Raw genomic sequence first — 22,175 nt, 5'->3', positions numbered from 1 at the left:
AGAATTCAAAGAAAGAACAGTTATTAGCAGGTGCCATGAATTTTATCTGGTAAATGGAATCTGTACGTTTGTTTTATTAACCTGGTTACATAGGAGTGCCACCTGCATTGACACCCTGATATATGCCATATTGTCTTTTCATTTAACAAATACAGCAATCAATAAGCATTTCATATCGCTGTAACTAACCTTATGGCTTACAACATACAAAAAGCTGCTTACTACACATTTGTTGTGTTAAATGTCAACAAACCCTGTCGACACACAAGTTGCCACACTGTAGCTACGTTTTTCATCTTATCCATAAACTACTTCAATGGTTGTCAGTGTTACTTTTCTCAGAAACACGTTAAAAGGAACAAAACTTCCACTAATAAAGTGCTGGTTGTGAGAGATAAACAATTCTATTTTAGTAATGAACCTCTGTTACAGCAAACACCACTTAATGGCAATTTTCAAACCCTGCCTAGGAGTGCCATGAAAACATGGTGCCTTTTTGCTGCCTGATACACCTGATGGGCAAACTCCAACAAGCGTGCCACCACACAACAGACACCAAAGAGGGGTGGCATATGGCTTGGCCTCTGAAATACACATCTGGCAGTCAAACTTCATGCAGACCAACATGCAGCATATGAGTGGTCACTTAGGCTTGGCCTCAGAGATTAGGAGCCTGCACACAATCTCAGAGATGACGTCATGCATGATTTCTTTCCAGTCTGTCACAAGGCGGCACATGCTAGCAATCTTGCAAGAAAGGTGTGGGGAAGACAACGAAACAGCGCCACATACAGCGCAATAGTTAATAAACTAACACAGTAATCCAGAAGCATTAGTGCTAGTGCCTGTACGGACCCCACAGACTTGCACTGTGTCCATTTAAAGATGGCAAGGGCCCTCGAGGCATAGGTGCATCAAGGGTGTAATTCTCACAAAAGCAGTACCAGAGAGGCTCTGTTTTGATGGTGGTGGCCACCATTTCCTCTGGGGGCACAGTGCAGGTGGTGGTTAGGTGGAAGCCATCGGGTGAGGCTGCCCAACAGAGAACAGCGCTGAGGGCAGCACACAGAGCACCCAAGCAGCAGCAGCAGCAGCAGCAGTGGCATCGGCAGTAATGATGAGAGGGAGAGGACAGGAGGAATAGAAAGCAGAGCGAAGTGACAGGGTGCAGAGCCAAGACACCGGGCAGATGCAGCTCTGAGGCCCACCTGGGGGCAACTGCCCGCAACTCTCTAACATGTGCATTCTCCTCACTTAAGCTGCAGAGAGTTCACCCCCCGATTCACAAACGGGACTAAACTAGCATATCTTCCTCAACTCCACTGGACAGAACACAGTGCCACCCTTTGACTGAAGATGATACTGAATTTAAATATGGACCCAAAGTGATCCTTACAACCAGCACGAGCAATTTGATAAACATATCTAGTTGATTCAAGCAGATGCTGCCTGGGTACAACATCTTTGCTAAGGAATCATCATACAGTGTCACTAACGCACAATACCCACATCAGTCATGAGGTGTCACTGCCTAATAGGGGTGTAGTGTGGAGTGCAGGAGCCTATAAAGTGGGGGATCAGGCTTCTGCCAGGTGAGTGTGCAGCTTTACGTGGTATTAAAAAATTACTGCAACCCAGTGAATGTCCAGTGAACATGCAATAGGCATTGCAATGGTATCGCACATGGTCAGTGTTATTAACTTAAGTGGCTAAGCTTCAAGCAGTCATGATATGCCCACAGCATGCACTGAGCAGGTAGGAGGCATTAAAATTCTTGCAGGAGACATACACATGTTGAGATGCACAGATGGCATACACTTAAATATATACACAAAGTAGCGTCTTCAAATACACTCAGTGGGAAGTAACAGTTGTCTCCTGTATCCCCTATGTGCTTCATTTCCCGACTACTGTTTACTTTAAAATTATGTGCAAACTAGAACAAATTCTTTTAAAAAGTCCTGAACGTAATTCTTGCAACTTCTAAGCACACACATTCATTGCACGTGCGGTAAACACAAAGGCATTCATAAAGAACCAATGTCTGTTAGCACACTCATCCACATTTAAGCACTCAAGCAGATAACATGCAACCTGCAGAGACTCTTTTTGCTTCTCCGTACACACACTTAGCTAACTAATGGCCACACCGGCCTAAATACAGTTAAGACAAGGTGCCAAGCTTTTATTCTATGTAAACAGCTGAAGGCTACCCATACACTTCACAGTATGCGACATCACCATAGAAGTCACATTAACATCTTCACCTCAGCAGAAGCACTAAGGCCTGTATTCAAGAAACCTCACTTAGATAAGGGCATTTGCTCATCGGCCAGTTACAGGCACTCATTATTCATAACATTGATCAAGATGTGTTTCATGCACCTGTCATTCCCAACAGTGATCAAGGTGATAATTCAAAAATCACTGCTGTGGTGGCCAATCGTAGACAAGACTTATGAAAGATAAGTTTGTGAAAATGGGCCCATATGTGCACATTTCCAAAGATCTAAAATATGCTGCCATTATGTTGGCAAGTTACCTTGTAAGAAAGCAAGCTTAAGTAGATAAACTCCATAGGCTCATTATATCCTTTTTGCTTTACTCCAAAGTTAGGAGTCATAACATGTTCCTATGGGTGGGCAACACAACCTGGACTGCACTTGTATTGTGTACTGCCGCTCGTCTTTCATCCAGGTTGCGCTGCCCACACATAGGAACATGTTCAATCACCAACTCTCCCAGCTTGCCGTGTTAATTCAGTCATAACATGACTGAACACAGCCACAAATATACACTGTGGGTGTAAAAAAAGAATGGATGTATTCTAGTTGTACATACAAGTTTAGAGCACATACATATACCAGATGGCAACTTTCTGTGACACTGAAGGAAATGCTACAGGGCAAAGCTTCTGCAGACTGTGAAGCCTGGATTAATTTTGCACCACCACACTTGGAGTGCCACTGCCACATTTTTACAGTGATAATTTGTGCATTTGAAACTCTGCACAGCACTCACTCCAGGCAATGTTCATGAGGTGATTACATCTCTCATCAGGAATCGCAAAGGCTGTAGTGCAATGCAGTCAGAAATGACGTTAATGTTCATTTGCGCAACTTTTGCACAAGCAGAGTCACCAAAACTTTACTTCAGCACATGAAATTGTTTAAAATTCAACATGTGCTTTAACAAGCAATAAATGGTGAAAATACTGTTATCATTTATGTTACACTACACACAATTATGAGTCAGCTTCCTCTGGTTTTATTTTATTATCCCCATCAGTCATTGCCATGGATAACAGTAGCAATCAATGGCAGTTGACAGGGAACTCCCCTGAATATGTCAAATTTGGCAGTGCAGCTTTGGTACTGAGTGCCTAGAACGCAGCCTTTAGCCTTCCCATTGCTCCCGAGGTATGCATTCCTGGAACAGCCCTAATAACCTGCTAGGATACCAATAATTTTTTTTTTATTTAGATGTTTATTGCACCATGAATTTATTGCCACAGAAAACATAAAAACTAAATCAGTATGGGAGTGCTTGTTTACTGATAGCATAGTTTTACTATGTATTGACTCCCTAGGTTCCACTGTGCTCAGCTAAATGTTGTAGTACTGCTCTTAATACAAAAAAAAAAGTTTAGCTTCATCCAACTGCCCTTGTTTGAACCAAAGATTAAAGATTAAAGTGCAAAACTAACAAGATTGGGGCTTAGGTGTGTCCAATGGTATGGCCTTTCTAAATTATTACTTTGGCTTCAGAAAATTCCACGCTTCAGAAATATGCCAGAGAATAATCTACTAGCTTACACTGGTTATGGAGACTGTATGCAACGAAATAAAATGCCATCCAATGTAATAAAATGCCATCTGATGAAACAAGAACTAATTTCACTAGCACAAAATATTGAACCATGCAGGCTACATTAAAATAAGGGCCGCAGGGCATGACTGGGATTCTTGTTGTAATCAGAGACCAAAATGGTGCGATTCACTTTAGTAATCATAATCACACCCACATGAATAGGGCAGGTCTGAACATCACCATTATATAGCATCGAAACATCAACATCCAGTACATAAATTGCAGTGGCAACTTACTTTAGATTCAGTGTACTGAGCTGTTCTGGCAGTGAAGTCTCTGTGCCTCCAACCTCCACACCATCCTTCGACAAACTTCTGCAGTCAAGTATACAACACAACAATAACCATTCGTTGTAAGCGCTATAAGGTTTTTACTTGTTCCAAATGTTAAACAAGTGCTATCACTGCACAACCTGGATTGGTGACAAAGGAAAAAATCCCAGCACTTAAAAACACTTAACAGCTGTTAAACAAAAACCTCTCAAGCAATTTCTGCAACCCAAACCAACAGCAGTCTTTCCAGTTTGCATCTACACTGTCACCACTCATTACCCTCTTCCTCTCCCCTTCCCTTTATCTTGGTGCAGTGTAGAAGTCAACCTCAGGCTCTACCATTTCTTCAAAAAAATTATCCTTTCTCTTGACTTACTACTATAATGCCTTCGACGTACTTTAAAGCTTATGCACATTTTCTAAAAATACTCGTGTCCATTTCATGTTTTCTTTGGTTCCCATAGTGACCAGTATTTTCCAATAAATGCACAGAGCAACACAAAAAGAAATCCAACATATAAAAGTGAAACAAATAACAGATTGCTGCTCATCTTACTCAACAATGTGCTTCCACTTCTTATTACTGCATTCTTCTGATCCTTTTCCTTCGAGATAAGAATTTTGACATTTTTCTTAGCAATTTTTTAATTGTTGCAGGCCTTGAAATGTTTCCCAACAGCACCGACTCATTCCGTTCTCTTTTTATTTTTATTTTTTTATTTTTATAGCTAAGAGGGCACAAAAGGCAAATATTAAGTTCAGTAAATGTGATAGATTAATTATTATTAATTATTAGAAGGGGAGCGCAAATTAACAACACACAGAGGCAGGAGACGGGACGAGCACCACTACCGATGATTTATTAGGCCTGCAATATTGCCTTTATAGTGCACAAGAATTTGAAGGCATGCACAGAACCACACGAAAACATTTGAAAAAAGGAAATGTCTTCAAATTCTTGTACATTATAAAGGTCATTTTGAAGCCCTAATAAAACAGTTGGTAGTGGCACTCGTTCTGTCTTCTTTCTCAGTGCTTTTCTCAGAGATTTGCGGTCCTCTTCTAATAGCTATGCATCACGAACTAGCCCAACCGGAAGTATTCCTTTAATACATCAGTGCTTCAAGGTGTCCAAAACATCACTTTTAATGAGAACAGAGGTTTCATAAAGAAAATGACGTAACCTTGGGATGAAAACCATGGTGAAAATATGGTACCAGCTTTCATGATGAAATATGTTTCGTTTATAAAAGGTATTTCTTTTTAAACAAATATAATAAAGAGCTAAATTGCACTGCATTTCAATTTGAAAAAAATGCAGTTTGCTTTATTTCATGCAATTCTACTACAGAGCAACTAACTAGTGCAACCTCTTCACACTGCCCAGTCAGCACTTTCTGCATGAGTGCCCCACCTACTCTGTGCAGTGTTATGAGCGGCCTGCAAGGGTACCGATCTACAAAATTTTCCCAGCCAGCCACAGCTGCGAGCATGGCGAGCTTCCCCGAAGCGACCATGGAAGCCTTCCCCACATGCCGCGGTGACTCGTTTTGTAGGAACAACGATGTGCCGCATTAACACCCATCGGCACCACTATGAATAAACGCGGTCGGCGGAGCATGTATTGTTAGTGGAATCGCCAACGCCTTCACGGTTCGATTGAAGCAGGAGGAATTCCTGGAAGGAGATGCTTTGCGGTGCCTTCTCACGGGCCTTTGAAGATGCCAGACAATGGACAGCCACCGCAGCCACTGTGCGAGCTCAGCTCGGTGATTAAGAGGCGCCTGCTCGGGTCAAGCACCATGTTGCGAGAACCCACTCACCTCAGCGCAGTCAGTGAAACCTGTGCGGAAGTGTGTGTGTGTAAACCCCCTCCCCCCCCCGCCCCAAAAGGCGGGTCGGCTACGATGACTTTGAACACTCCGAATTCATAGCAGGTTTTAACGGCCATTCTTTCCTCACCTAGGCATCTAGGGAGGGCAGAGTGTTTATAAGCAGCTGTTGTGCGGCTGCTGAGAGTGCATTCCTATTTCAGTCATGTTAGACTGATGAACTGTAACATTCTCATGTATATACTGTAAATAAATCTGATATTCCTCGTTCTCGATGAGAAGCAGTCCTTCCCCTCAACAACGTCCTCAGCGTGGATAAGTTGGACGACGGCATAGGCCAGCTACCATTTATTTCATGCCCAACTCCAACCATGACAACTGGATGCCAGCAGTGGGATTGCCCTACAACTTTTATAGCAGGCCTTTCACTCAAAGCAGGCCGTAGTAATCAGTAGAGCATGTGCGAAATCACATCATAGCTACCTAAGAACAGATGTTCATTGCCAATGACCTGAACTGCACAATAACTGTGCAGCCACCATCTCTTGAAATTAAAAAAAATATATGATAATAAATAAATTGCACCATTTCAAAAAGGTCATCTAACAATATAAATTGACTTGTTGCTTGCCTTTGGTGTCCCTTTAATACCATGCTACAATTTTATGCTAGATGGCAATGCTGCAGAGTGCAGACGGCAATACAGTTCCACAAAAAGACAACAAAAGGGAAGTCTTATACACACCCGTCTTCCTTAAAGCAGCTTGAATAAAGTCCTGCCTTCAGGTACTTCTTCTTTGGCAGCTGGTGTTCGCGTCGTCTCCGCCGTCGGGTACGATGTGCACCACCACCAGTTGAAGGCTTTGTCACTGTCACCACAGGCGTGTCATCTTCATGTGGTTCGCTAAGTAAGAAGTCTCACATGAGCATTTCAAACCAAAATTAAGTGCACAATGCAACTAAGTAAGGAAAAACCAGTGTTTGAGCTCTAGTAATAAAATCTTCCTCTTATGCGGAGTGCACAGTCCTAACTGTCAATAGCACTATGTAGTTCCATAGTTCCAGACACACACACAGGTATGGTACCTGAAACGCACATAACTAATACATAAAGAAAGCATGTTTCAAAGCACAGTTCAATGAGAACATCGACAACTTAACAGCAGGAGTTAGTTCTTCGGCCATCTGGTGTCACAAGCAATTACATTTAAACGCTAGAAATTCGTGCCTTACTGCAACAAAAAGAAAGCAGGGTCCCATGTGAAACTATTCTGTTTGCTACTCTCTATCCCATTTTTAAAAAATTGCCTGTCATCCATAACTGGCCAATTCTGCTGATGAAATGCTTGCTGTCGGAAACTATTGCTTGACTCACCCATTACTTCATAAATGTCCAGTACAATATCAGCAAGAATTTACAACTGCGTTTGCCTACCTAACATTTTGTTTACAGTATTTCACCAAAGTCCTTCATTCTTTACTAGTTTCTAATATGTTGATAATTCAGATTACTTGGACTTGCCCAATATACTAAATTCATCAATGTGCCCAGAAGGGTTTTGTCATTTAATCAACTGCATACTTCTGCACATTCCTTGGTTTTCCGAACTGGCACACAGGGAAGCCAACTAATGACCCTGGACCAGGTCCGGCAAGCCACTGCAGCCAGTAGGGCTCTACAAGAGGGCTCCAGCCGAGATTAACCACCATGGAGTTCCTTCGTACAATAAAGTTCATTCTTCTGCTCACTCAAGCTATATATTAATTTCTGTGTTCATCCCTTTTTCCTTATATTTTCCTGTTCCTGCAGTCCACAAATCCACGACACTAAAAGTGCTAAGCTGCTCTAGTAGTCACGCGCGCCAATAAATGAATAAAGAAACCAACAAAGGAACACTCGAGCTGCTGACAAAATGCAAAAATAAATTGAATTAGAATGGTTGCATTACTAAAGCTCAAGAGTCAAACTTAAATGTCCTGCACTTGACATCTCCACTACTACATATAAAGACCGTAAAAGTATCCAGCTTATGTATTTCGATATTCCTCGATATCACCTGTTAAAGACAAGCATGAAAACTTTTAACTCTCACAAACCCGAGTATCATTGCAACCTCAACACCTATCACATGCCCTGCCCAAAAATAATGTGACAGCGAATATAGTGTGATGCCGCGTGACGGTGCATCCAAATAAAAAAATGTTACTACTTATTTATTATTACTACACAGCTTTACTGTGCAAGTAATAAGCAACTGTGTATGCCGCTGACATCAGGGGAGGCGAGGCCTGCCAAGCAAAGCTGCGACAATGCGTTTCTCTTGCCACCCTCAGTTTTCTACAAACTGGAAGCAAACTGACTGATTGATTGATTGATTTGTCAACTCTTTCACCTAACAATGTAATGCACAATGCAATTGTTCAGAATGGTGAAGCAAGGTAACGTGATTTGCCATCAACATACCAGTTCTTTTTTGCCCAGTGTGAAATTGCATTGCCAGGGTATTGGCAAATAAATAATTGAAAAGTTGAATTTGATATTGTCCAATCAGCTTGTGGCAGCCATTCCTGATAGCTCTTCTAACTAAATTCCCACACAAGTTGCCGTCTAAGTAGCAACAACCTCTGCAGCAATGCTATCCACCATGTTTTTAATAAATAGAGCAATCAGTTATGTGGCCTTTGCAAGAAAAGAGCTCAAAAATATTTGCAATAATGTCTTGCATCCATCTTGCCTATTGTTTCTTTGAATTATGTTCCACATCTCTGTTATCAAATGTAATTCGGCAGCTGAAACATGACAAAATGCACCCATTGTGATTGAATGAGTTAGGAAAAAAATCGCCAGGCTTGTTGCTACTTGCTACTTAACAACGTATTCCAGGGACTTAAGTTCTCGCTAATTACAAATGAATGTGGGATGATAATTCAGTTAGACCATGCCCAGAACATGCACAAAGCAAGCAGATAACTGAAGAACTCATGTTCAAATGACAGAAGCATGATGCACACCTGCTCATGGAACATGAAGCCTTGGTTGAAGTGCTGTCCATCTTGGACTTCTTTTTTGGTGGCTTGCCACTAGAATTCATTGGGCACAGTCCTCCAGGTGAAGCAGATGAAAGAGTTGAAAGTGATGCACCAGATGCTACAGATGATGAAACCGCAGAGGGTGCTGTGCATGATGATTCACTGTCTGATGCAGGTGCCAAGACTGGTGCACACTGCTTCTTTAGCTTGATCTTCTTGTTATTTGGGGCACATTTCAGCATCTTTGCCTTGCGTTTTGCTGCAGCAAGCATTCTTGCCCTGGTCTTGGCTTTTATTGGTCGTCCCACCTTTCTCTTAGTACCAGCTACAACAACTGCTTCAATAGCTTCAGCAACAGTATCAACTGGCAAAGATTCCTCTTGCATTTCTTGTGGTGTACCATCTGTTAATAATTCCTGTTGTTTTTCTTGTGGAGTGTCCTCAACAGGCTTGGCCTGTGTTGACTCTGCAAAGAAAATGTACATTCTTTTGCACTGCAGAACTTATGACCTAGACCAAATTACCATATTTCTATATCTAATGTTCCTCCTGACTTGCTGCAGAAGCCTTCTTTATCATGTTACTACAACAGCTGTTAGAACCTTGAAACTGGGTTTACTCTGTCTGCACGTTCGTGCTACCTTCCTTCTTGTTATGACAATGACGGTGGCAGCTGTCAAGTCATTCTCCTTATCGTGTCATCTTCAGGCCACATTCTCATTCTCACCCTCAACACACAACTGAGAAAAATCGCCATTACCACCAATACACTGCACACACTGCAGGCAATGCAAGCCCCAGCAGACTGTCTCATATAGCACGGCATTTTGAGCCACGAATGAGTGCCAGTAAGCATATCTCTGTTCAATGTAATCAAACAACACATCACAACATAATACCTGTGTGTGCGTGTGTATGTGTGCATGTACATGCATGTGTGTTTGTATGTGTACAGCGCAGGCCATTGTCAAAGGGAACACCCAAATTTGCGGCTCTCACTGTGCTGATGCTGTAGCTGCAAGTGGCTGTTGAAGCTATGTAAAAGCACTGCACAGATGTGTAGAAAGGTGCCAGTACCACCAATCATGAACCATCTGCAGCAAGACCAGGAAATTGTACACTTGCCAGAGGGGAAAATTTGCGTGTGCTCTACTCATGTGTTCCCTTTATTAATGGGCTGCACCGTATATATATATATATATATATATAGTCACCAAATAGATATCTGTAAGTTATACAGACCTGCCAATAAAAGAGTGCATGATATTTAATGGTTCCATTATTTCAACACATTATTAAGCGTTACATGTGAACATAGGCAAAACATGCCAAGGGTTTCTAAATAAGTGCTTGCCCATTTAAAACAAAACCTTGGCCAAATTTGAGGCAGTCATGTTTCACCAGGATTCACTCGGTCACTCACCACTAAGATTGAAACATATGTCCCTACAGCAACATGAACTTCACAGCAGACCACGCTAACTACTGCACTATGGCACAACATTCACACTCGGTAATTTGTGCAAAGTAGTGCACACCACATTGACTGTATGAGTGGTGGCATCTGGTGGCCACAACAGGAATTATATTGTAGAGCAGAAGGTCATTATGGGCATCAGAAAGAAGCTGTTCTTCAGAAGATGGCAGTGTCAGCTGTAAGAGCCTGCTGCTGTCACAGTAAATCAGTTCAGCACCAGAGAAATCACTAGTATAACTAATAAACTTCAACCACAAAGGAGAAATGAGTGATGACAAGACAGACATAGACAAGCGTCTCCATCCTGTTGTCACAATTTTCTCCTTTGCACTCAAGTTCATTAGTTATGAAATACCGAATAGCCCATTCTCAAGTCTTGTTTAGAATTCCTGAAGTCAGCTGATGACATTTTTATTATTCATGAGCCGTTGTACAACCTCTACTAGATCTCTTGTGGCCCTGGATGCAAAAACTAAAAGCCAGAAAAGCAGTGACTTACATCTCAAACATAAACATAAAAATACAGCACTGCGTCCCTTTTTTTTTCTTTAGGCAAACAGGAATATCCAGCCTTAAGCCTACTATCCAAACATTAAAGGAAACTCAGTTCATAAACTGAATTGGTGCATTTTTTTCATGACTGATTATGACATTCTTCTATTACATAGCCAATTCTTGTATGGTGGTAAAGACCAACAAGAACCCCCGCACAGCAATAAATATAACTTACCCAAGTCATTTGGCTTGGCACTTGTAGAAGGCTTGCTTGACACTGGCTTGAACAACTTCTTATTTTTGGTTTTGCAGGACTTAAGGGCTTTCTTTCGTGGCCTTACTTTTTTTGGCTGTGAAGGACCTTCATTTTTCACGCTTTCCTCCACACCCTCAGAATTTTCTTTCTTTTGGTCGTCAGACTTCAAATTGATGTTTTTGACTTTCTTCTGCTGCACAGCACCTCCATTTTTCACTTTTTCCTCTGCATCTTCAGAATTATCTTGCTTGTGGTCTTCAGCCTTCAAATTGATGCTTTTACTTTTTTTCTGTTGTGAAGGACCTTCATACTTTCTTTTTTCCTCCACCACATCTTCAGAGCTTTCTTGCTTGTGGTTTTCTTCGGCTTTCAGGTTGACGTTTTTAATCTTTTTCTGCTGCGAAGAACTTTTGCTGTGCACTATAACCTGAGTATTATTAGACATTTCTGGGATCTGGTTTTCTTCAGCTCCCGAGTTTTTGTCAATAGTTTTGGACTCAATCTTTGTGGCATCTACCCCGGCTTCCAGCTCTTTACCACCACAGGCCAGCTCGTTCTTAATCTGTTTTCCTCTTGATTTTCGGTTAAAAACTCTTTTTCTTCTGTATCCTCTAGACCTTCTGGAAGATTTTGGCTTGCCAGGGCGTTTAGATAGCTCTACTCTTGGCAATTCGGCAGAAGCAGTTACTCTAGTATCTTTGCATGCTTTGTCATCACCTTTGTCTTCACTGTCAGCTGCCTCCTCACCTACTGGTTGGCTGTCTCTATTGCTTTTCTCCTTGTTAGCAGTTGTCTTCAGTTTACTGTCAGCTCCTACAGTGGGCTTGCTGTCCAAATTGTTAGCACTGTCTAACCCAGGCTCCTTATTTTCTTCAAATTTCTCATCTATCTCGGTATCACTGCTTATCTTCTCTTTTTCATCAGCAGTCCAGTCATTAGACTCCTCAGATTTGCCTTCAGCTACTGTGACGGGTTTAAACTCATCCTTGCGGTTTCCTTCCCTATCAGTACTGGCACCAGCTTCACGTTCAAGCAATATTTCAGATTGTTGATGCACTTCTGCAACACTGTCAGGCCCCTCACAAGCTTCCATAATGGCGCTGTCTGCTGCAGGAATGCCACGGGTCAGGTCTTCAGCTAGTGCCGACCCTTCAACTTCACCAGCAGCACTGTCCACTGCTTCATCACAGGCAGATGTGGTAACAAGACTCTTTTTCGATGCGACCCTTCTTCGCTTGACCTTCACGAACCCAGTCCTGTTCCTCATCTTTCGTTTCCTATGCTTCTTATTGCCCATCAAATCATCTTCAAGTGGCAAATCCTTGCTAACGCGTTCTTTCGATCGACGTGCCCGTTCAACAGCTTTTAGCAACTTCTGTTGCTTTTGCTTCAGAAGAGAGATCTTTTTCAAAGGATTTTCAGGGTCACTATCATCTTCCACAAGCATCACTGCTTCATCGTCATCACATCCGTCTGCTTGCTGGGCAACTAAAGCAGACAGAGGGATATCATCATCATCATCAACTGGATGAGAAGGTGGCTGGGTATCAGGCTGGTACTCAGATGGAAATTCAAGCTTGGACTCACGCTGGGGCTGTGAGTGGGACTCGGGCTGAGACTCAGACTGGGAGTCGGATAAAGGCTCAAGCAGGGACTGCGGGTGGGACTCGGTATGCATTACAGTCTGCAGTTCAATCTGGGACCGAGTCTGGGAAGCAGTGTCGGATTCAGACTGAGATTCAGTCTGCAATTCAGTCTGCGATTCAGTCTGTGGTTCAGTCTGTGGTTCAGTCTGCGATTCAGTCTGCGACTCAGTCTGCGATTCAGTCTGCGATTCAGTCTGCGATTCAGTCTGCGATTCAGTCTGCGATTCAGTCTGCGATTCAGTTTGCGATTCAGTGTGCGATTCAGTGTGCGATTCAGTCTGCGATTCAGTCTGCGATTCAGTCTGCGATTCAGTCTGCGATTCAGTCTGCGATTCAGTCTGCGATTCAGTCTGCAATTCAGTATGCAATGCAGTGTCACATTCAGCCTGGGATTCAGTCTTGGATGCAGTTTGGGATTTGGCCTGGTTATGGGTCTGAGGCTCGGGCTGCATTTCTGCTTGAGGTGTAAATTGTCGCTTAAGTAGATCAGCATGGGATTCGCAGTGGACATCAGGCAGCAAAACTGGCTTACTTTCAGCTTCCATTTGATGGCTTGAACTGCAGCTGTGACTCAGCTTGATTGGCGACTTTGATCTGGACCGTGATTTTTCATTCAGTTTGGCTGAGTTAAGAGCCTCATTGAATTTTTGGATGCAACTCTCAATGGTGTCATCAACCGGGGAGTTACTATTGTTTGCATTTGAAGGCTTTCTCTTTCCAATTTGATGTGACTTCTGTTTCTTGCCTTTAGGTCCTGGTTTTTTCTTCAGTCCTCTGACATCCTGTGGTAAAGGTTCTAATGAAACAATAGGGTACATAGCCTTTTTTGCTGCCTTAGTAAGTACAGGCATTTCACAGCGTGGCAAGTTTGGCAAGCTGGGCAATGCTTCAGCTGCACTACTTGTGTTTTTCTTGTTTGCATCTGCAGTGCCTGCAGCTACAAATGCATGCTTGCTTTGGCTCTTTTCCACTACGTCTGCAGACTCCTTGCCTGCTTCTTGAGCCTTGTCTTCGCTGAGTAGACAGTGTCGCTTTTTGAGGGGTAGGCAACGGTCGCCCGAAGGTGGTGCCAGTATATCTGGAGGTGACTCAGCCACTGCTGAAGGAGGCAGTGTCTGCTTCTTTGCTTTTCCTTTCTTCCCAGCCACCGTCTTAGGTTCCTCTTTTTCTAACTTTCGAACTTCAGCCTTACTTGCACTGCTTATCTGTCGTAATGGCCTTTCAGAAGTACGCCTAGGACGCAAATATTTTACTGGCTTAAAAATTGCCGGTATGTCATCGATGTTGGCTATATGCAACGATGCCTGCTTTGAGATGAAAATGGAAGAAAGTGCATCAACGAGGGCATCAACTGACTCAGACGTCATTGTGGCTGCTAAGCGTGCAGACTTCCGCAAACTGTTGCAGCGATTATGCCGCAATGGCTGCTGCACAAAGCGTTTCTTTTTCAGTTTTCGCTGGTACATGTGGAGCAAGTGAGTCTGCTCCTCAATGTTGCATTCTCGAAGCAATGTATCCACATCAACAGAGTCATCAACACCTTCCTTTTTTGCAATTGTCCTGTTTTTCCTTGTCTCAACTACATCAGAAGTTGTTTTCACTGGTACACTTTCAACACAAGTCCTGCCTCTATCTGACGCATCTTCCTTCTTCACCGAGTTGCCTGTAAATGGTTTCAGGTCTGGCAAGTCACTCTTGGTACTTGACTGAAACACATCCAGCCCAGCATTTCTGTCCTCATGCCTTTCCCTCCGTGTCTGCCGTAACACTGGCCTCTCCACTTTTACAGATGACGATTTCTTTGCAGTTCTCAGCTTGGGTCGCCCTCTTCTGCGGGCTGGCAGTGGCTTTTCTTTAGTCTTGCTGATCTCGGCATCTGCATTTCCAGGAGAAACAGAGGCTTCATCCTTGTCCTCTTGCGGCAACAAAGCTGAACATGGCAAGGGGCCTGCCATCATTTCACCGGGTTCTTCTTCAGCCAAGTTAAGCTGCTGTTCAGCAATTTTTCTTTTGACTGAACCTTCCTCATTATCTGCTGTCATTTCAAAGTCACTTGAGGTGCCCATCGTGTCCTGAAACTGTGTGCTGATTGAGTCATGCACTCTTTGCACCAACTGATGAAGTTCACGGTCCCCACACTCGGTTTTTCCACCATTACGTACAGCAGTCTTTAAGGTAGTGCTCCGCAGTGGCCTCGTACTAATACTTGATGATGGCCTCCCCATCCTAGATGGCCTGAGCACTCTCACTTGAGCTGGCGCACTCTTCACAGCAGCTTGTTCTTCCCCATCTCGTTTCCTTCTTCTGAGCCGTGGTGGTGACACAGCAATGACTGCCTCTACACTCTTTCTTTCTCTACTGCTGACCTTCCTGTCACGTTTCCGACCACTCAAGGAACAAGATAGGACAGGAGGACACTGGCCTTCTCCACTACTTTCTTCCTTGTCATCACCGGTGCTGGCATTACCAGTTTGACTTAAGCTGGAACTTTGTGGCTCCACAACCATACAATCCAACCGAGGAGGCGTAAGTTGAGGAGGTGGAGGTGTTGGGTTCTTCAGCACCTCTGTCTTCCCACTTGCTTCTCCATCCAATGTTCGACATGGAGAGGCTCGCTCCAATGGATGCTTTTCTGATAGCGAGTCACAAAAGCCATACCTTTGTACCTTGTTCCCACAAGGTTCTGATCCCTGCAAACATTCACAGAAACTAGGAACGTGTTCTGACGGTGCCCTCAGCGGCGAGTTCTCAGGAGTGTCTGTGATAAGCAGCACGTCACAAGGGCTCTTGGCAGTTTCTGTAATGTCAGTCAAAACGTCAAGTCTGCTTTCAGATCCATGTTGCTTCATGTCTCGCACCACGACCACATCAGGCAACTTGCAATGTTCCAAGTGAGAAACACTAGGTGGCCTTTCAGAGGTGTTCAAAAGCACTGCATCACTGCATGCAGTGGCAGCTGGCACCTCCTGCGTGATGTGTTTCTTGTCAGCTTCCTCATCCTGACAAATAACATGCCCAGGTGAATCTTCGCGACAGCTACCTCGATGCGGTGAATCACCATGGCAACTTGCACGCTGTGGGGATTCTCCACAAGACTGGATCCCGCTGTCAGGCGAAACATTTGCTGATGCGTCCATGTTCAAATATGGCAAGGGCTGTCCTATTACTGTGCTGCAGTCACTTGCTGTGGAGGCTGGCTTTTCTGCATTCCCCGTAACATCTGGACCGACCGGCACTGCAGCATTCAACTCTGCCTTTTTTGTGCATGATTGCAGTGGAGACGAGACACAGGTATCACTGCTCTGGTAAGCACCATATCCGCCAGGCTTGATAGGCGTGCGGCAGGTTGAATAATCTGACACGCTGCATGAGCTTTCAGAGTCCGATGAGCTCGAAGAACTGCTTGAGCTTGAACTTGACCCTGAGCTTGAACCAGAACCCGAACCAGAGTTTGAACCAGAGCTTGAGCTTGAGCCAGAGCTTGATGAGCCACTGCTTGATGAGCGAGAGCTGCTGCACGACCGCGATGTCTTGCGAGAAGAAGATGTGTAGCTACACGTTGAAGGATCCTGATCTGTCCCCTGCGAGGAAGCAATACATGTCTTATGCAATAATTCTGCAGAGGTAAATCATGCGTGAGGCGAGTGCATGTGGCTAGAGCCATAGCCACATTATAGGGTGCCTCAGCCAACTGTAGCCGAAGATTTAAATATGCTGGTGCACTACAGGCAGGCACAGCTAAAAGCATGCTATTGGCCATTCTACAGAGCAGGGACACTACCTTTCTTGTATTCTGCCTAGTCACAAAATTAATGAATATAAATTAATCAACTTCACAGGTAATAAATTTACAAGAAAAACTTTCAATTAGAAAGTTGTATAGTGCACTAAATAACATTGACTTCAACATTTCATATCTTTATACCAACTGCACAATACTAGAGGTTGAACAAAACATGCTTCTGGAGTGGCTTTTTCAATAAGGGTACCTGTCTTTATCAGGGCAGCAACTGCTTTCCTGGATAGAATTTATACAGCTCACACTCCCCCACTCCCCTTAGCCATTCCTTCACTATCACAACTACAGAACATTTTGAACATTTTGACTTCTCTGTTCTACTTACCCCTGTTTATTCTAGTTCCCCACTGAAGGTGGGAGAGAGCAAGCTATACAAATGTAGCCAAGAAAAGCAGTTGTTGCCCTGGCAAAGACAAGTCCTCTGGTAGAAATGTTGGCTCTAACCACGTCCCTTAGGTCACAATTTCGTAGCAATACCCTTTTCAATGCTGTCCTTTTCACATGTTTCTCACTTCAGCAGTGGCCAGAGCGACACTTTGCCCACATTACCAATGGGATCGGCTGGCAGTGAACAGCGGTGATAAGAGGGGCACAAAATCGAGCAAAAGGCATCACCAGGAGTGGGAATTCCCCAAGCCATTTTGTATCAATTCTTGGATGAAATAAAATTACATTCTGGAGCAGATTGGAGAAGACAAATTCTGATTTTGGTGCAGCCTGTAGCACATATACGTTTTCAATGGAGCACTCTTGAGCATGCAAATATAATTTAGAGCATTATCATAATTAAGTTGGATAACAGTCAGAAAGCTTTGCATTCTGCAGCATTAACAAAGTGCTGAAGAGTCACCTAAAGACATTTGTCATACTATTTTTGTATTAAGCGCTGGTGAAGTGACTGGAGGTGCTTTCGAACAGAAGTTGTGAAGCTAGAGTTAGTAAACACCACAGTGGTATATTCAAAGACACTGTTGTAGGTAATGTGACAACGCAACTAGCTCAAACCAAAGCTCTGCATGTGAAATACCTTGCAATTTGCTTTGCCACTCACTATACTCACTAGAAGCACCTAGATATCTAGTTCACGTTGAGCAATTGGGTACAAGACCCCTCAATGAGCTAAAGGAAGCGACATTCCTCTTCACTTGAACTTTCCCTTTTCGAGCACCCTCACCTTCTCAGTTTGCACTTTTTCATCACAGTGGTAGCACTGTGCGGCGATGCGATCAACATGATATAAGGATTCGCAATCACCACAGTTGCTGCGATCGTGGGGTTGCGCACCTCAATCAAGAGTAACTGGCATGGTGCCGGCTTGGGTCAAAACAAGAAACCAAGAGAAAAAAAGGTGCAGCCAACAGTGTGCATTTTTGTGGAAACGGCGCCGGCACAGCAATACCGACTCTGTTTCACCAACACTGAGGCGCAGATAAGTGCCAGACCTCCTCGTTTACCCTAACTCGCTGCGTCAGGCAGCAAGCTAACAAAATGTCGCTGCCTTTGGTTTTATTATAGTGCCTATAGTCTTACTCATGGGTTTAATTAGGTACAGCTGTTCACACCCACTAGCCACTGGCGGCCAGAATAGGAAAGTTACTTTCACACACGCTCCGAGACCTATGACGCAATGCCCTGCAGAGCGCCAATGATCTTTTGCTGACAACTGCCAAAGCCAAAGTGGTAAAGCTGCTCTGGTGTAGTGCGGCACAATTTTGGTCATTTGTTTAGCTTTACAGACAATTTGGCACAGCAATTTGCTTGAGTATCAAAACGGCACGATTGGCGCAGTACTCCCAGCCCTGCGTCACTACAATATCACGGCCTTGTTTGACCACTATTAATTACTTTAAGTCTTTATCTTCCAGTGATTCTGTGTAATGTTTGGCAACATATTATGCAAGAATGTTTCACATTTCTGAAGAAATTGCCCAAGGGAAAAAATAACGATGTAATCTGGGCCGTCCAGCAGGCCCACAAGGCAGTGGCAAGGCAACACCTCGACGTCCCCATGTGGGAGACCTAAGACACCATCGGCGAAAGCTCTGCAGGACTATAAAGTCGTTACCAACCAACTAGTCATTTCAAACTCTCATACATGGCGGACATGCAGGACTAGCGCCTGTAACCAAGTATTCAGCTGCTGTGAAAGCGATATGGCAGTGATGCATGCACCAGCTGAAAAATTTCTGCCAGCAATCACTCTTGCTTGTACTGCAGAAAGCAACAAGTACTATGGCTCACGACAGCAATAAGCAGCTGATGAGTCTGCTGCTGCTGCCTCGTCACATCCTCAACAGCAGTACACTAAGTTAAACATGCTGTTTGTTCATGTATGCTACATATGAGAGCACTGTCATCACAGCGCTCGAACAGGTAGCCATGTTTTGTTTTATTATTTATTTACTTCTCATCCCTATCTCACAGTCTTTTTTTTAGTATGTGGAATTGCATAATATGTATAAAGCTCAATTTTGATGAATTATGTGCTTCCTAGAGCCTTCTACAACTTTTTCATTGGAAGTTCTACCCCAAATTTAAGGGGAAGTGCTACACGAAAAAAAAAAATATATATATATATATATATATATATATATATATATATATATATATATATATATATATATATATATATATATATATATATATTTGCACATGGCATTTGAAAATACTGCCATTCACAGAGATTTTGGTGTAGATTTCGAATATGTCATTGGTTTTTGTGTAGCTGTGTCGTGTTTGACCACAGCGTTTGCCACGAAGAACGACAGATGGCGACACCGCCCCATCTCATTGGCTAGCGGCGTAGTTCGTGGAGTGCGTGAAGCACGTGAACGATAAATAAAGCAGTTAGTCACCAGAGTCTGTGTCGGCTAGTTGCTTGCTCTCATCCTTCCTCTGCGCGCGGGGAATTGAACGTTACAATGGCAACGAGGAAGACGGATTGAGCTGCTCGCATTGCTCTGTTTCTAGTACCCCTGCTGCCCTGAACTGCGTTCCTGTACTTCAGAAATGCCAGGCATTGGGAAGCTGGAGCCGTTCGACGCGCAGACGAGCTGGGAAGAGTACCGAGAGCGAGCTGTACAGTACTTTATAGCCAACAACGTGCCGGATGACAAGCAACGTGCTGTCTTGCTCACGTGTTGTGGCTCGGCCACATACACCCTGCTTCGAAGACTGCTGGCGCCCATGAAGCCGTGCGAGGCAAGTTTAACCACCATTTTCGATATCCTCGGGAAGCATTTCTCGCCGAAACCGTCGGAAGTTGTTGCTACATCCAAATTCAACTCTAGAATGCGACAGGCGGGTGAAGGGGCTGCCAACTACTTTGCATCATTGAACAAACTAGCTGACGACTACGAGTATGGCACCTTTCGCCACAGAATGCTGCGTGACCGCAATGTTGCAGGAATTAACGATGAAGCTATACAGAGGCGACTGTTGGAGCTGCCGGATTTGACCCTGGACATGGTGAAGAAAACCGTTACCGCAATAGAGGCGGTAAGCAAGGATTCACAAGCGCTTTCGATGGCACCTGCACCGTTTGCCGTGCTGAAAAACGTTGTGTCACGTGACTTTGCGAAGCCAAGGCGGGAAGAAGCAGCCATTTCGTGCTTTCGCTGCGGTGGCGAGCATCTGGCGACGCAGTGCCGACACCGGAATAGTGTGTGCCACAGCTGTAAGGTCAAGGGCCATCTCTCTCGTGAGTGTAAGGGGAGGAAAAATATTGCAGACTCTAGAGGAACGACGCCGGCTGCAACAAAACCGTGGACGAAACCGAAGAGCAGCAGCATGCGCCTCGAGTGTACGAAATGTGGACCCTGCAAGGCACTACAGAATTAACTCAGCCGTACCGTGTGGAAGTCGCTGTGAACTGAACTTCGTTGCTAATGGAGGTTGACACGGGAGCAAGTGTATCCGTCGTGTCTGGGGATACATTTCATCGCAAGTTTCCGTCGGAGCGCCTGAAGCCATCAACTGTTATGTTGAAGAGCTACTCGGGTGAGTTGTCTCCTGTGCTAGGAAGGCTGCCTGTGACTGTTCAGCTTGGGAATCGCAAGTGCGAGAAGGTGTTATATGTTGTTTCTGGCGCTTACCCGTCCCTCATGAGGCGCAGCTGGATGAAAGGCCTTGGTATAGAATTGTGCAATTCAAAAGAGCTGAACGCAGTTTCGTCACTTCAAGATGTACTGGCTGACTACTCCAGTGTTTTTGATGACGAGCTTGGAACCTTCAAAGGCATGGATGCAAAAATCACTATCCAGGATAACGCCAAGCCCAAGTTTTTCAAGCCTCGACCTGTGCCATTCGCGATGATCGATTGTTTCAACGAGGACTGCTCCGTATGAAACGTGTCAGAGTGCTGAAATCGGTGAGAACGTCAGAATGGGTTGCACCCATTGTGCCCTTTCTCAAACGCAACGGACAAATCCGAATCTGCGGTGACTTCAAAGTCATGGCGAACCCTGTGAGTGTGCCAGAGCACTATCCGATAGCTCGTGTAGAGGATCTCTTTGCCAGACTGAGTGGGGGTGAATGGTTCAGCAAGCTCGACCTCAAAGATGCCTACTTGCAAGTGGAACTGGATGAAGCATCTTCAAAGCTGCTGACCATCAACACGCCAAGGGGGCTGTACCAGTACACTCGCCTGCCTTTCGGAATGACGTCAGCACCCTCGGTTTCCCAGCGGGAGGTGGACAACTTGATGCAAGGACTACAGCTCGTGGTGGTATACTTTGATGACATCCTGGTGACTGGGAGCAATGATGAGCATCACCTTGAGAACTTGGCCTGTGTACTGCAGCGCTTGAAAGAAGCCGGGCTGAAGCTCAAGCTCGACAAGTGCACCTTCATGGATTCACAGGTGGAATACCTGAGCCACATTGTTACGTCGGTTGGTTTCCATCCTAACCCTGAGAAGACTGAGGTCGTACTGAAGGCCCCAGTACCTAGTGATGTGAAGTCACTGAAAAAGTTATTTGGGACTTGTAAATTTCTACCGGCGACTTCTGCCAAATTTGTCTACTGTTCTTCATCCACTGAATGAACTGCTCGGAGCCAAGACATCGTGGATGTGGGGTGCTAACCAGGAGTGTGCGTTTCAGCAAAGCAAAGAAATGCTGGTGTCTGCTGCGGTTTTGGCACACTACGACCCTCGGAAGCCTTTGGTGCTGATTAGTGACGCATCACCGTATGGAGTGGGAGCTTTGCTGGCTCACCGTGACGACACGGGTGCTGAGCGTCCGATCGCTTTTGCATCAAGAAGTCTCGCGCCAGCTGAGCGCAACTACAGTCATTAGGATAAGGAAGCTCTCGCTCTTAGGTTCGGAGTGACCAAGTTTCGATAGTATGTATAGGGCTGAGGGTTTGAGGCGGTCACCGACCACAAGCCTCTGCTTGGCCTGCTCGCCGCTGATAAACCTGTGCCAGAGACGTGCTCTCCGCGAGTGCTGCGCTGGTTGCTGATGCTGGCCACTTACAACTACAAGCTGAAGTACCGA

The 22,175-nt window shown here is 44.5% G+C and overlaps 1 protein-coding gene across 3 annotated transcripts in view; it reads right to left on the bottom strand.

The window, feature by feature from the left end:
- The window catches only part of LOC142571521 (uncharacterized), a 102,366-nt gene that overhangs the window by 68,290 nt on the left and 11,901 nt on the right, over positions 1 to 22,175 (bottom strand). For 2 of the 3 annotated variants that reach the window (XM_075679946.1, XM_075679947.1), the window contains exons 4-8: positions 11,212 to 16,459; positions 8,987 to 9,470; positions 6,720 to 6,878; positions 4,107 to 4,184; positions 945 to 1,052 (exon numbers count right to left, since the gene is read on the bottom strand). In XM_075679946.1, the coding sequence (XP_075536061.1) occupies positions 945 to 1,052; positions 4,107 to 4,184; positions 6,720 to 6,878; positions 8,987 to 9,470; positions 11,212 to 16,459 (6,077 nt within the window). The remainder of the gene's footprint in view (positions 1 to 944; positions 1,053 to 4,106; positions 4,185 to 6,719; positions 6,879 to 8,986; positions 9,471 to 11,211; positions 16,460 to 22,175) is intronic. The other variant, XM_075679948.1, reaches the window with a different exon arrangement.

This window comes from Dermacentor variabilis, chromosome 2 (assembly GCF_050947875.1).
Source record: "Dermacentor variabilis isolate Ectoservices chromosome 2, ASM5094787v1, whole genome shotgun sequence".
NCBI classification, from domain to species: domain Eukaryota; kingdom Metazoa; phylum Arthropoda; class Arachnida; order Ixodida; family Ixodidae; genus Dermacentor; species Dermacentor variabilis.
This window is presented reverse-complemented; position numbering and strand designations above follow the sequence as displayed.